The sequence below is a fragment of the Urocitellus parryii genome, chromosome 2, assembly GCF_045843805.1.
Source record: "Urocitellus parryii isolate mUroPar1 chromosome 2, mUroPar1.hap1, whole genome shotgun sequence".
Lineage (NCBI taxonomy): Eukaryota > Metazoa > Chordata > Mammalia > Rodentia > Sciuridae > Urocitellus > Urocitellus parryii.
Window position 1 is genome coordinate 26,239,430 of NC_135532.1, and position 14,742 is coordinate 26,254,171.

A 14,742-nucleotide genomic window follows, 5' to 3' on the forward strand; every position below is an offset into this window, starting at 1 on the left:
GAAACAGGGTCTTGCTAAGTTGCTTAGGGCCTCCTTAAGTTGTTGAGGATTATCTTGAACTTGCAGTTCTCCTGCCTCAGTCTCCCAAGTCACTCGGATCGCAGGGATGTGCCACCATACCTGGCCTTATCTGATATTTCTAAACTAATGCAAAGCCAGGAGATCCTATATCCCATATATTACATAATGTAGTTAATATAAATTCCTTTGTTGAAACTTTATTAAATAAAGTGATTCATCTTCTGTGCAATTCACTTTAACTTGTAAGTGAAAAATGCTTCTGAGCTGACCACACATCAAAAAAATTTTTTAAATGCTCTTTAGAGTCAGTTTTATTGAGATATAATTTATATGCAATAAAATGTACCCATTTAAAGTATACAGCTGTATAATTTTTGACAAATGTGTACTTCCATATAATCGTTAGCAGAGTGAGGATATAGAATATTTCTGTAACTCCAAAGAAGGTTCTCTACTGTTCATACCCAGTCAAAACCCAACCCCAGGTTCAGCAACTACTTATCTGTTTTTTGTCACTATAGATCATATTTATATTTTCTAGAAGTTCATGCAATGGAATCATACAACATGCTCTCTGTTTTATTTTGTCTTTTTGATTCAGCATAATGGCTTGAAGATTTTGTCACTATAGATCATATTTATATTTTCTAGAAGTTCATGCAATGGAATCATACAACATGCTCTCTGTTTTATTTTGTCTTTTTGATTCAGCATAATGGCTTCATCTATGTTGTAAGCATCAGTAGTTTGTTCCTTTTTATTACTGAATAATTCCATTGTAAGAATATACCACAATTTGTTTATTCATTCATCTGCTGATGAACATTTGGGTTATTTCCATTGTTGGGCTATTTGAATAACGGCTACAGACATTAAAGTACAGGCCTTTGTGTGGACATGGGGTGGATTTGTAACACACACACACACACACACACACACACATCTGAGGCCTGCCTAGGCTGAGAAATTTCTCTGGAATCCAGTAGTCTGGATCATGGCAAATTATTCATCCCAAGATGAAGGATAAGGTTTTGCTTCTGATCCTCCTGCCACAAAGAAAAAAGCTTAATGTGTAGAAGATCCATGTGAATTTTGGAGGCAGCCTACATCTCATTTGAGCATGCTATTCCCACCCATTTACTGAGCAATCTACAAAGCTTATCGTTTTGAGTGACACCAGGACAACGAAGTCTCTATAGATAAGTTCAGTCTATCCTGCAAACTGCTTTGTCACTTACGCTTTAAGACCCAACTGATATAATAGACTCAAAGTGTCGGGATAGATAGGGAAGTTGCTTGCAGCCTTTGGCAGGTTTTTCTAGGTGAGTCCCAGCCTAACCCCTAAGGATTTTGGAGCAGAGATATATCATCCTCTGAAGATAAATATTCTCTTTCTGAGAAACACCTGGCTTACTATTAATCATAAACACTGAATGTATCACTGTGGGCCACCACAGTCTGTGACCTGAGCTGTCCATCATCAACGAGCATCATCTTACTCAAGCCAGAAAGTTGGGGGCACACATCAGCATTTCAGCATCAAAGGGACTCAGGTAGGTCCTGCAAGAACAATTCTGTTGCATGAGCAAATAGCACCTGCCTTTGTCCAGTATGCAGCCATGTTGACTGCTCCCTCTCAATTTGCTCATAGCAATTTCCAATGACTAAGGAAGAAAAAATTGGGTTGTGTTTTCTTGGTGTCCGCACATATACTCATACTGACAAAATAGACAACTGCAGCACAGGTCCACTCTGGGGTGCCCCTGAAGGACAGTGGTGAAGGAAAATCCCCTCAAGGGGAAGAACTTTGAGCAGTACCAGTAAGTATTCATTTTGCCCAAAAGAAGAGATGGTCATAAAACAGACTAAATAACTGACAGTGGCTAATAGTTTAGGCTGATGGTTAGAACTTAGAATGGACAAGTTTGTAAAACTGGTGACAAGGTCTGGGTAAGAGACATATGGGTAGAATCATCTGCACAACCAAATGCGAGAGTATATATTCTGCATGACTACTCACTGTAAAACAGTAGAGAAAGATCTTAATAATCAGGTAGCCAAGATCATCCATGCTGACATCATGGTCAGCCTCTTTCCTCATCATCTTGGCCCTTGTCCAATGCACTAACAAATAATGGCCATGAGGTCAGGGCCATGTGTGGACACAGCCACATGGATTTTACCCATCGAGGCTAATTTGGCTCAACCTATTGCTGAGTCCTCAATCTGCCAAAAATAGACATCTACACCAACATAGCACCGTTCCTGGGGTTAGGGGAGGTGATTAGAAAGCCACCTGGTGCGGGTTGATTATACTGGAGCACTTCCATCCTGGAAGAGGCAGGGCTGCCTTTCTTCACGGGCAAAGACATTCACTCTGGGTATAGATTCACCTTCCCTCACTCTAATGCGTCTGTCCAAGGATTTAATTTTGTTTTCCATTCATCACTGTTTCTGAACAGAGAAGCAGTTTTACATCCAAGGGAGTACAGCAGTGGGCTCATGGTTCTGGGCTTTACTGGTCCTGCAGTGATCAGGTGGCCTGATTAGAACAGTGGCATGGATTTTTAAAGGTTCAGTGATAATACAGCTGGGTGGCAACACCTTGCAGGCCTGGGGTTCTGTCCTCCAAGAGGCAGTATGTGCTCTACCTCAACGACCAACTGTGATGCTTCTTTTCCCATATTCAGGATTCATGGGTTCAGCGATCATAGGGTAAAAATGGGAGTGGCTTTTCTCATTATTGCTTCTGGTGGCTGCAGTGAAGATTTCCTTCCCATCTCTGAAACTTTAAGCTCTGCTAGTATAGAAATTTTAGTTCCTAGGGGGGATGTTTCAATCAGGGAACACAGTGACAAGTCCATTAAATGAACCAACGGGCAAGGAAGGGGAGTTCCCTTCCTACCTGGATTGTCCTAATCACTAAGGGGAGGTTGGATACTCCATGTTCTGGATTAATGTCGGCGGACAACAATAACAACCCAATACATGTAGGACTGATGATTCAGACCCTTTAGGAACGAAGATTTGGGTCACTTCACCAAGTAAGGATCTTTGGCCAACTGAGTTGCCTGCTGAGGGCAAAGGACTGTAGAATGGTTTAGGCTGATGGTTAAAACTTAGAATGGACAAGAGTGGAAAACTGGTGACAAGGTCTGGGTAAGAGACATATGGATAGACGTATGGATAGTCAACAACCACCGAACCAGTTCTGGAAACAATGACAATGATAGTATTGAACATTTCTTGCTATATTTATATCTGTGTATATATTAACCATTTTTTTCAATTCCTCTATTCAATTCCCTTCCTGTGTAACATAATGTGTTGATTACTATTAATTAATATTGTATCTCAATATTTAAGTTACCATCTATCAAAAAGGGAAACTGATTCAGTTACAAGCAGAAGGAACTTCTCCCAAAGGTGAATGAGATTTGTACCCTCTCTTGGGAGAGAAGGTAAGTGTTTTGTTCTGTTGGATGAGGGAAGGTTTCTTTAGGTTAGATGGAAGATGATTTTGCCATTGTCTTTTCTGGAAGTTAACTTTGGCGTGGTTACAGCCATGTACCTGGCTGATCAGTGCCAAGTGTGGTCAATGGTCGATTGGTTTTGTGCCCAATTACCTATGTGGGATCTGTGTTTCCTGAATTCGCTTCCCTGCATAGTTCTGGGTTAGTGTGGGACGTTTCATATGAGCTTAGGAAGGTGGAAGTGAAGGGGCAGCCATCTTGCTATGCTCAGCAGGTGTGGCGGGTACTCAGTTCTGCTGCATATTGTTGCTAACCTGCCAATTCACTGGGTTGGCTCAGGGCGGTGTCCTGCCCCCGCTCATCCAGCTTCTGCTGGAAACTCCTTCAGTTTCTCTGATGGTTCAATAAGGGTCCCAGATTCTCTGGCAGAAAGTGCCCAGCATCAGCACCGGCTGGGTCTTTGAGTCAGTGAGTGACAGGCATGGATGGTTCCAGCCCATTCTCCTAGTTTCCAGCAGATTTCCACAGCAGCTCAGCCTCACAGGCTTCCGTTTGTCCTTGCTTCCCATTCTTCATGTCCCTTTTCCTTTCCTGACAGCCTGCCCTCCAGATTTTAGGGTTTAGCAACAGCCCACAGAAACAGTAGCCTCACTGTTAGGGAATCTAATTCTGTCCCCCAGCAAGACAAGTCCTAACAAGGAGTCCTTCAGAATGTGGCCTTCTTTGCAAATAAGGTAATTGTAAAGGTAATCAATGAAGAAGAGGCCCTACAGGAGTAGGGTGTGCCTGCACAGAAGGTAACCCGCAGAAGGTAACCCGGTGTCCTTGTGAAGATAGAGATAGGAGGGGAGAGTGCCAAGTTACCCTAGAGGTGGAGACTCCAGCCAAGGAACAGCAAGGATTATCCCCAGAAATTAGGCAAGGGAGCACCCTCCTGGCAGACTGCCAGTGGGAGCCAGCCCCACCCACACTTTGACTTTAGGCTTCTTTGACTTTGACTTTTGTCAAAAAAAAGTCCATACTTTGACTTTTGTCTCTAGAATTATGAGACAATCAATCTCTGTTGTTTTAAACCATTCAACTTGTGGCACTTTGTTACAGTGACTCCCCAGAGATAAAAATTAAAAAATTGTTTAACTAGCTCTCCTTATCACAAAGGTCAAATTCCTATAACAAATCCCTTGAAAGTACAAGCATATATAAATATAGATATCTAACTATATATATTAAAAATATATAATATCTCCAAGTGGTTCTGCTTCTTTAGTCAAACCCTGGCTGATACAAGATAGTTATTTTTATATCTTTTGAAGAAATTCCAGATGGAATTGCTGGGTCATATTAGTAAGTGGAACTTTTTGAAAAACTGGCAAACTTCTTCCAGTGTTTGTATTTAGATGTTGCCATTTTTACATTTACCATTTTACATTCTTACCAGCAATTAGAAATCCAGTTTCTCGCACCCTTGCTCACCATCCTAATGGTGCACAGTGTTATCTCATTGTGGGTTTAATTTGTATTTCCTTGGCCATTATCGATGGTCAGTGTTTTCACGCACTTATCTTCTTTTGTGAAAGGTCCTTTCAAGTCATTTACTAACTTATTTTATTTTTTGGTTGTGGAGAGTAGACCCAGAATTGAGTGTGTGAAGCATACACTTTACCACTGAGCTATACCTCCACCCCAATTAAACTATTTTAAAATGGGATTGTTTATCTTGTTATCATTTACTGGAAGTAAGTTATTTATATATTCTGGATATAAGTTCGTTGTCAGATTTATGTATTCCAAATATTTTTCTCCCTGCCTGTGGCTTGCCTTTTATTTTCTCAATGGTATCTTTTGAAGATCAGAAGAGCCTTAAATTTGGATGAAGCCTGATTTATTGGATTTTTTGTTACATAGCTTATGCTTTTTGTGTTCTCTAAGAAATATTTGCTTTCTTCACGATCACAAAGACCTTCTCCTATGTCTCCTTCTAGAACTTTGTATTTTTAGCTTTTAGGTTTAGATTTAAGACTCATATCTAGTTTCATTTTGTGTGTTTACAGGGAAGGGTCAAGGTTCGCTTTCTTTCCCATATGAATATCTGGTTGTTCTAGTGCTTTTTGTTGAAAAGACTTGCCTTTCCCCTTGAATTACTTTGTCAACAGTCAACTGAGCAGATATGAACATTGTAACTATTTTCTTTTCCAGCTCCGGCAAATGAATTCAGGGCCTCCTTCATGCTAAGCGTGTGCTCCACCATGGAGCCACATCTCCAGCCCAAGCACCACTACTTTATTTTAAAAATGCTTTTATTAATGCATGATAGTCATGCATAATACTGGGGTTCATTTTGATAATCACACATGCATGGAAATTTAATTTGCTCCATTTCAGTCCCCAGTGCTCCCTCTTCCCTCCCTCCGCCCTCCCCCTAGTCCCCTTCCTCTGTTCTGTCCTGGTCTTCCTTCTTTTTATTTATTTGTTGGCTAAACACACAATTTTTAATCCTACTTGAACCGAATGCTCTCAAGGCAGGTCATGCTCATTACTGATCTCTTCCTTAGAGGTACATGAGTTAGCACGACTAAGCTTCGATTTTGTACACAACACACTGCACACGTTGTTTTCCACACTTATGGGTCATTTGTTTAATTTTTCTACAAACTCATGAACACCATTGTGTGTGTGTGTGTGTGTGTGTGTGTGTGTGTGTGTGTGTGTTTGATGGGAGAGGAGAAGCGTTTTGTGGATACTCCTCTGTTCCTTGCTGTCTGTGTGAATGCCCACGACTTGTAAAACGTCTTGCTTTGCACTGCTATGATTAGCTTATAACTTGAGACAACAGAGAGGGGAGGTCGCACCTGTAGATACCACTTTGATTTGTAAAGCACCTACCTCAGTGCCCTGAGCATGCATAGGATTTAGTCGACAGCATTTCGGGTTGTAGCAAATTCACTCTCAGTTTCCTCATCTATGGAATGATGTGAGGATTCATCTCAATTTGGTTCAATTCAATTCAGAACCACAGACTGCTCATGGAAGGAAAGGCTCTCTGATAGCAGTCAGGGAAGGAGAAATGACACTCAAAGAGTATTGGCCTGAGACATCTGGAACAACTGGTTTCTTTGTTCGTTTACACTTATCTTTCAGATCAATATCAATTTGAATATTCTTTAGCTCAACGGAAATGAACAGAAACGGTTTTGTAACTATGGATAGTTTGTGCCTGGAGACCTGGGCTGCATCTTTACGCCTCACCTAGGGTTGACCCACTTCATGTGTCCCCTCTGTCACTACCTCTGGGCGGGTATGTCCTCATCCTAATGAACACTGAGGGCACCTTGAATGGGAAGTGAAAGGAAGAGATCTCATGAGATGGCAGCACCCACCCTGGGGTGAGGGTGAAGCATGCACGAATGTGGTCTGACAGGCAGGCGGAGTGGCTGCACGTTGCCATGGTGACGGATGTGCTTAGCTCTAAATGTATGAGCAGCCTCCCTGTTTTTAAATAGCAGCTGGTCAGTGCCACTGCCATCCCTGGGTTGCTGCCCCCCTGAGTCACTGCTTGGCCCCAGCTGTCCTGATGTCTGTTGACAAATGGTTGTCCTTCACAGTCAAACTACTAACAGTACTCTAATTAATGAATGTGCTAATTATCCTTCCCTACTCGAGGCACATTTGTCTAACGAAGCTGTCATACACAGACAAGTACAGCACAGGCCTCTGTACTGAGGGTCTGGGAGCAGGGGGTGGGCAGGAGAGGGGCAGGCCCACAGCCTTGGAGCTGTGGGATATTTCTTGTCAAATTATCTTAGGGAACAGCCAGGTGTCTTGGGGATATGTTATTTCCTGTGATGGGTGTGTGTTTTCCATTCCTTCTTCAAGAGTGGAGAGGCCATTGCTTAATTTGCCAGCCTAGGACAGGATTGCCAAGCAATGATGCGGATGGGCAGAGGGTACCAAGTTCTGAAAATGATTCCTCAGCAGCAGGTAGGGTGGTTGAAACCCCAGACTTTAAAGCTAGATAGGCCTGTGTTGGATCCCAGTTCTGCTCCTGGGTACATGGCTGTCCTTGACCACGTATGGGCAATGATGGGTGTGCACGGGGTGGGTGGGTGTGCACGGGGTGGGTGGGTGGGGTGTCATGTGGGGTGTGTGTGGGGGGGATAAATTATCCACTGTGAAGCTCTTGGCACAGTGCCCAGCACAGCCAGGCCTCTGGACACAGCTGCCCAGTGCCCCAGGCCGCGGGTTGCTCTGGACTGTCCCTGGCGCGGCCCGCGGTGCCCGTGCGGAGCCAGGGAAAGGCGGGCAGCGCCCCTCCCCCGCCCCCAAGTGCCCGGGCCTTTTTGTTCTGTCTCAGCAGCTCTCTATTGAGATGAATGGCGTTTCCAGAGGCTTCACCTCTGATAAGTGCTCCTCCGTAGCCGCAGCCAGAATCTTAATGTGCACACTGTAATTTAATGGCCAGCTCGGGTGGCTATGAGCACGCACTTACCGGGTGAAGAGGACTCGGCCACCAGCACGTGCTCTCCATTCTGGTGACTCCAGGGAGCTCCTGGTGCCGGGGCGGGAGTCACTGAACCTCCAATCAGGCACCTTCAGAAGGGGACATATTCTCCCCAGTTTGTGGGGCTTAGAAAGTCTTGGGGAAAGAGCAAGAGCACACCTACCTGGTCCCCTGCCTTTGGTGGGGATCAAAGGGTCCAAGTAGCATCGAGGTCTGCTTCCTTAGGTCCTGTGGATGCCGTTTTTTTCTGGGTGCTGGCACGTGGGCCACACATTTGCATAACATAAACCCTCAAGCAGGATGAGATGTGGATGAGACACCAAAGTATAAGATAAAGAAACTTCAAACACTGGAAAATGTAATCTGGGGCTATAAGTAGCAAGCAAAGCACCTTGGTAGATTTACCAGCGCTCTCTCCGCACCTTTTTTTTTTTTTTTTTTTTTTTTTAAGGAACATTCCCCTCAACCCTGACCGTGGGAATTACTAGGCTCTTGTTTTCCTGCCATTGGGTTGGCCTCCCCAGGAATGGCTATCTGGCCAGCTTGGGCCAATGAGGTTGTTCTAAGAGCTTAGATGAGAGAAGTCTGCTCTTGACAGTTGATCAAAGATGTAAAACTCCTGAGATGCAGGTGGACATATTTTCCACTGTGTGGAAAACAGAACTTTGTTCTGTAGAGAGATCTATGTCTGACATGCTAAGAGAAGCTGCAGGGGGTGGGTGGGGAGGAAGAGTGACTGAGAAAGAAGCAGAGAGATGGAGGGAGAGAGCCCAGAGACAGAGAGAGGGAGGGTGACAGAGGCAGAGAGAGGGAACTCCCTAGCTCCAAGGTCCAGCTCTGCCCTTCTCAACTTTTATTTTCTCAGTTTGTTGGATTCTTTGAGCTAATAAATTTCCCTTCTTGCCCAAGCAAGCTTGAACTCCTCCTATGACTTGCAACTGGACTGCCCTGGCAGGGCTCTGGCTTCTGTTATCGAGGTTGGCAATTATTAGAAGGGCTAACTCTGTATGGGAGTGCAAACCACTAGCTTCGGAAAACTGCATATTCCCTGGAGCTTACCAAATTGCATGTGCAAATGAACTCTCACCAAGGGGCATCCACAAATGTTACTAGTCTTGTGCCCCTAATTTAATCTTGTAATAACTCTGTGATGGCTAGTTTTATGTCAACTTTACTTGGTTATGGGTTTGCCTGGATAGCTAGTCAGACATTATTTCTGGGTGAATCTGTGAGGGTATTTCTGGAAGAGATTAATATTTGAATCGCTGGACTGAGTAAAGAAGATCTGCCCTGGTTAATGTGGGTGGGCATCATTCAATCTGTTGAGGACCCAGATAGAATCAAATGTGGGAGAAGTATGAATTCCTTCCTCTCTTTGAGCTGGAAAATCTGCTTTCTCCTGCCCATGAACATCAGACTCTTGGCTCTGGGACTCAACCTGGTCTGGTACCATTGGCCTCCCCAACTATCAGGCCTTTGGACTGAGACTGATCTACTATTACCACAAGCTTTCCTGGTTCTCCAGGTGGCAGACTGCAGGATTTCTTGGCCTCCATAACTGTGAGAACCAATTCCTATGATAAGTCAATCTCCTTCTCATATGTATGTATGTATGTATCTATCTATCTATCTATCATCTATTTATCTATCTGTATTCATTTATTCTGCCTTTCTGGAGAATCCTGACTATACTCTACAAAATGAGCCAGGCACTCAGCACCCAAGAGAGTCATGGCCAGCTTGACATGGCTACCGGCTTTTATATATCCAAACTCTGCACACTGCCTCCACCAATTTCTTTCTCTTGAAGCTGAATTGAGGACAATCCAGCTGGCCTCTGTTGCTGTAGGTATGGGGACATGATCTCTTCTCCCTCACCACCTTTTCCACACTGAGAACTGCCTGCTACCACCAGCAACAGTGGCCAATGTTTTCTTTCAAAGTAAGGCTTTGAAAAAGGTACCTCCTTATTAACACCAAATAGTTGAGTCTGGGACAAAGATTGTAGGAATCTTGCAATTGGAAAAGCACCAGGAGACCCCCCCGGACCACCCAGGGGTGCACTCTTGCCCTTTTCCGGGACAGTGGAGTCTAATCTTACTATTAAGTTGGAAAGAATTCAGGGGAGGTGTTTGTATAGTTGCTTCAGAAAAGCCAGTTGCAGTGTTCAATAATCCTTCTTTGGAAGTTTCCTTAGGGGTTCTCTTCTTTCTTTCTCTTTTATTTTTTTGGGGGGAGGGGTACTCGGGTTTGAACCCAGGGATGCTTATCCAGTGAGCCACATCCCCAGCCCCTTTTATATTTTTATTTTGAGACAGGGTCTTGCTAAGTTGCTAAAGACCTCACTGAGTTGCTGAGGTTGGCTTTGAACTCATGATCCTCCTGCCTCAGCCTCCTGAGCCACTGGGATCACAGGCATGTACCATCATGCCCAGCTGGTAACTCCATTTCTGACCCTTACTATGTTTCAGTTTTAATCTTTGGCTTAATTCTTTAATTCTTTTTATCACCATAACCATCATCATTATCATCACCATCAACATTTTGCAGGACGAGACCTCAGCTCTCTCACACTCATCACCATTCATTCATTAATCTATCCAAGTCTATGCTCCTCTGAGTCCCAATGAATTAAGTGTCACTTGGTTCCCCAAACTCCCCACCAGGTCTTCCTGGTGCTATATACATAGAAGTTTTTTTTTTTTTTTTTCCATTTACCTTCTCTTCTTTCTTGTTGCCAACATCAGAGATGACAGTGTCTTCTAGATCCTCTGGTTCCTTCACGGGGCTTGCATTGGTCAGGGGCTGGGTTCCTGGGCTGATTCTGGAGACTCTCAGGGGACCTCCCATGACAAGGCAGTGCAGGCGAGTGGGCCAGCCCTGTCTGCTTCTCCTCCAAGCCCTGCTCTCCTGGCAGGCAGGTCACAGGGACTCAGAGCCTGGATGCTTTGGTGGCTAATTAAAAAAAAAGAAGAAGAAGAAAGAAGAAGGCACTGTGTTGGGGACCTTCAGAATGTCTAATGAGGAAAGACAGAGCACAGGCCCGCACTTCCCCTTCCTGCTCAGAGCAGGCCACAGCGCTGGAGCCAAACCAGTTCCCTCTTCACAGCCCCAAGCAAGCATGGATCAAGAAACCGTGGGCAATGTTGTCCTGCTGGCCATTGTCACCCTGATCAGCGTGATCCAGAATGGTAAGGGAAGCCCCTCACTCAGGGAAGAGCAGAGTTGGGGCAAGTCAGGCTTACTCTGTGTGTGTGTGTGTGTGTGCGTGTGTGTGTGTGAATGCAAACACTCTTTTCCTCATCTCTCATTTCTCTGAATGTATACAGGGGTGTGTATTTTGGGGTGAATTTGAGATTTTCTTCCTCCTGGTCTTTCTCTCACTTTACTGGTGAGAGAACTAATCATGGTTTCAGAGCAAAGGCAGCAAAGTTGAGGGGCTCATGCACAACCTCTCACTCCAGCATCTGAAATCAGCCTTTTAGCTATTCATTAATTCAGCCAGGGAGGAGGTTGAAGGCAAGCAACCTAGAAAGGGACACGAGATACGCGGGGCTTCATTAATATACCTGCAGTGCCACTCAAGTTACATGTCACCTGTAGGCTAAAATAAGGAGGAAAAAAAAAGAATTAAAGAAGAGGAAAAAAAAGTGAGTTTGGGAAGTGTAAAGGGGAAATCACCATATTATTTTACTTCTGAAATTTTTTTCTTTCTTTTGAAGAAACATTTTTTTTTTGGTAGCACTTTCTTTTTGTCTAGCAATGTATGAGTTTTGAAGTATTTTTCATATTTATATACTGGGAGAGAGAAAGAGGAAACATTTTCTTATTTAGAATTTGCATTTTAATTAGCCTTGCTGTCAGGTGAAAAAAAAAAACCCAAGCAGGTGTACCAGATCTGAAAGAGGCGGGACTGCGCAGAGCTGCCTCCTTTGAGTTCTCACCTAGGTCTGCCTCTGAGTATTTCTACAAGGTTCTCCAGTGGCTTTGTGTTTTACAGTTTATTAAGACAAGAGAAAACAGGAGGGTAATTACTAAGGGCATCTGCTGTGGCTTAACGGCAATTACTGGCTGTTTATGCACGGTCACACTTTGGAACTTGAAGTATTGAACTGCTCCTCATCTTTGTCCCCATCTTGAACATGGACAAATGCTGGTGATTTTGCCTTCTGGGTACAGAACAAGGCTTCCCCTCAGCTTCCCACATCAGAGGGGCTCAACTTTGCACACTCCAAGTATTTTTTTTATTTTGCACCTTTTGGACCTCCCAATTTTCATACTGAATTACACACAATCAAATTTTAGCTCAGAGAGGGAACAAGTGGCTTCTTGTGATTGCTGCTTCCTCAGGTCATTTCTATTTTATAGAGGGTTTCCTTGGCCTTATAAATTGAGGATGGATTGATAAATATTCAGCCTGCACACACTTTCAGAGGCTTTGCTGTGCACCAGGCAGGAGACTGGATACCTGGGATATGGCAGTGAGCAAGATGGCTCTGGCTCTTGCCGTTGAGGAAAGGAAAGGAAAAGAGAGCAAGCAGGAAGCCTGTAGCAGCCCCTCCAGGCTCTGCAAAGGTTGCATGGGTGGGTGAGCAGCACTAGCTCGGCTCTGGGTAGGGTCTCCCCTCTGGTTCTTCCCCCCTACATCCATTTCAGTATGACTGACAGGCATCAGTAGACCAGAGATGCCAAAGCCTTTCACCTGCCTAAGCAGTTGGGGATAGACTCAGCTGGGAAGTTCAAGTTCACTCTCACCTGCTCCCTCTCAGTTCAGAGCTGAGGCAGGGGAAGCTGCAAGGCTCTCTGTTGCAAGAACAGTGTCTTCACCCCTACTAACCGAGAAGTCCGGGAACCTGGCCCTGCTCTGTCCAGTGGGTCCTGGGCTTTTCCATAGTAACCTCACAAGCCCCAGGGAGACTTGAGGTGGGTGGTGAGATTTCTGATTATTTTTGGCAGATGGGATCAAGTCTTCTTTTGTAGCACAACTGGGGAGAGTCTTCACAACCACAATCTAAAGGCTGTTCCCAGATTGGGTAAGATATATAAGAACAAAACACAGTGGCCTCTGGAACACAATTCCCTGGGAGTGGTGGAGGTTTCCTGATCAGGGAAGTACAAATATGCACTGGCATGGACCTATGTTTTGGGACTGAAGACGTTCATGTTGGGCAAACACATGACCAGAGTCTGGCATGGTTGGCACATCACTGCCCTGTCCCTCCCCAGTCCCCTGGGAACCAGCTCTCATCCAAAGGAAGGGAGTTTCTGTTGCTCTGGTAAAGCCCCAGAAGGGCCCCTTGGGCACCTCTCAGTGGCTTAGGATAAGTCATGCTCTTCTTTTAGGGAGGGACCTGAACTCCCTAGAAGAAATCATCTGTGAGGACTTTTTGCTGACTCTGTCTGTTCAGGGGTAACAAGAAAAATTCAGTGCTGGATTGAAATGGAGCAAATTATATATGTGCATGCATAATTATGCCAAAATGAACCCCACTATTATGTGTAACTATAAAAACATTTTAAAAAGAAAAATTCAAATAAGCTGGAAGATAACACCTCGACTTGTTTTTAACCGAATTTTTCAGGTAAATGTGAAGGTTCAGATGCAGGTCCGAGCGTCTCTTTGCAATTCTAATTAACCTCAATGTTGCAACCATAAACCTATCTCAGAGAGTTCAAAAAAATATGCAAAAACTGTGCTCCCCTCACCCCCAAATGTTATTCTGAACCCTTCCTATTAGTTTTGCAAAATATTTCCATGTTGTTACCAGGCACTGCACATTCTGTTTGTGTCCCAAGACAACGAGGTACCATAGCGCATGCGTCCATGACGGCATTGGCTCCACATTCCCGGTACACTCTGTGAGCCTGATTATCTGAGGGTGGGCAGAGCCCAGTCCGCCTGGTGCAACTTCCTGCTCTGCCTTCAAATGTTCTTTAGTCATCAAGATCTTTGAACTTGTGGCTGTCTTCCAGTTTTGATCTGCAGAATGCAGATTTGGCAGAACAAAGCAAGTTTAAAATACACCTAGACAAGAATTATCAAATCCTGGTTTCCCAGGGAGTATAGAAGTATAGATAGATGCATTTTCTATGAATAGCAGGCAGAGAGTTTCCACTCTCCTGTCCTAGTGCCAACGACTTTGACACAAGGCAAACCTGGGGAAAACAGAGAAAGTCCCCAACTTAAGGGTGGTTCCTCTTACAATTTTTTTTTTTAACTTTATCATGGTGCAAAAGTATATCCATACAACCATTCTGTTTTTTCACTTAGAGTATTCAATCAATTATGTGCAATACTCAATAGTATTATAAAATAAGCTTAATGTGAGGCTACCGAGCCACTGAGCATGTTTAAGATGGGCTAGGCTAAGCTGTGATGGTAAGCAGGTTTGGAGGATTCAATGCATTTTTGACTTCAATTATCTTCATCTGATGATGAATTTATTGAAGTAACCTCATTGTAAGTAGAGGAGCACCTGTTTTTGGAGAAAGTCATTTTCAAAGGAGTCCAAACTAATGAGACTGGGAGAAGGAGGTGAGCTGAGAGGAGGTCTCCAGGAGGGCACTGAGCCCCGCATGATGATGGCAGAGGACTAAGAGGATGGATGACCTTCAGCAGGAGCAAAGCTGTTTCCATAGCCCTTCTGGCTGCAGGAGAAGGTGGGAAGAGTTAGCCTGCTTCTCTTTCCTCCAGAAGAGGCAGCCTCCTTCAGGTTTATTCTTGCTCTGAAGCCAAGAAGGGTGATACGC

The 14,742-nt window shown here is 44.3% G+C and overlaps 1 protein-coding gene across 2 annotated transcripts in view; it reads left to right on the plus strand.

Annotated features, from left to right (window-relative positions):
• The first annotated feature begins 11,076 nt into the window (after nucleotides 1-11,076).
• The window catches only part of Alox5ap (arachidonate 5-lipoxygenase activating protein), a 25,383-nt gene continuing 21,717 nt past the window's right edge, over nucleotides 11,077-14,742 (plus strand). Inside the window, exon 1 of one of the 2 annotated variants that reach the window (XM_026388387.2) lies at nucleotides 11,077-11,183. In XM_026388387.2, the coding sequence (XP_026244172.2) occupies nucleotides 11,114-11,183 (70 nt within the window). In that variant the 5' untranslated portion in view covers nucleotides 11,077-11,113. The remainder of the gene's footprint in view (nucleotides 11,184-14,742) is intronic. The other variant, XM_026388388.2, reaches the window with a different exon arrangement.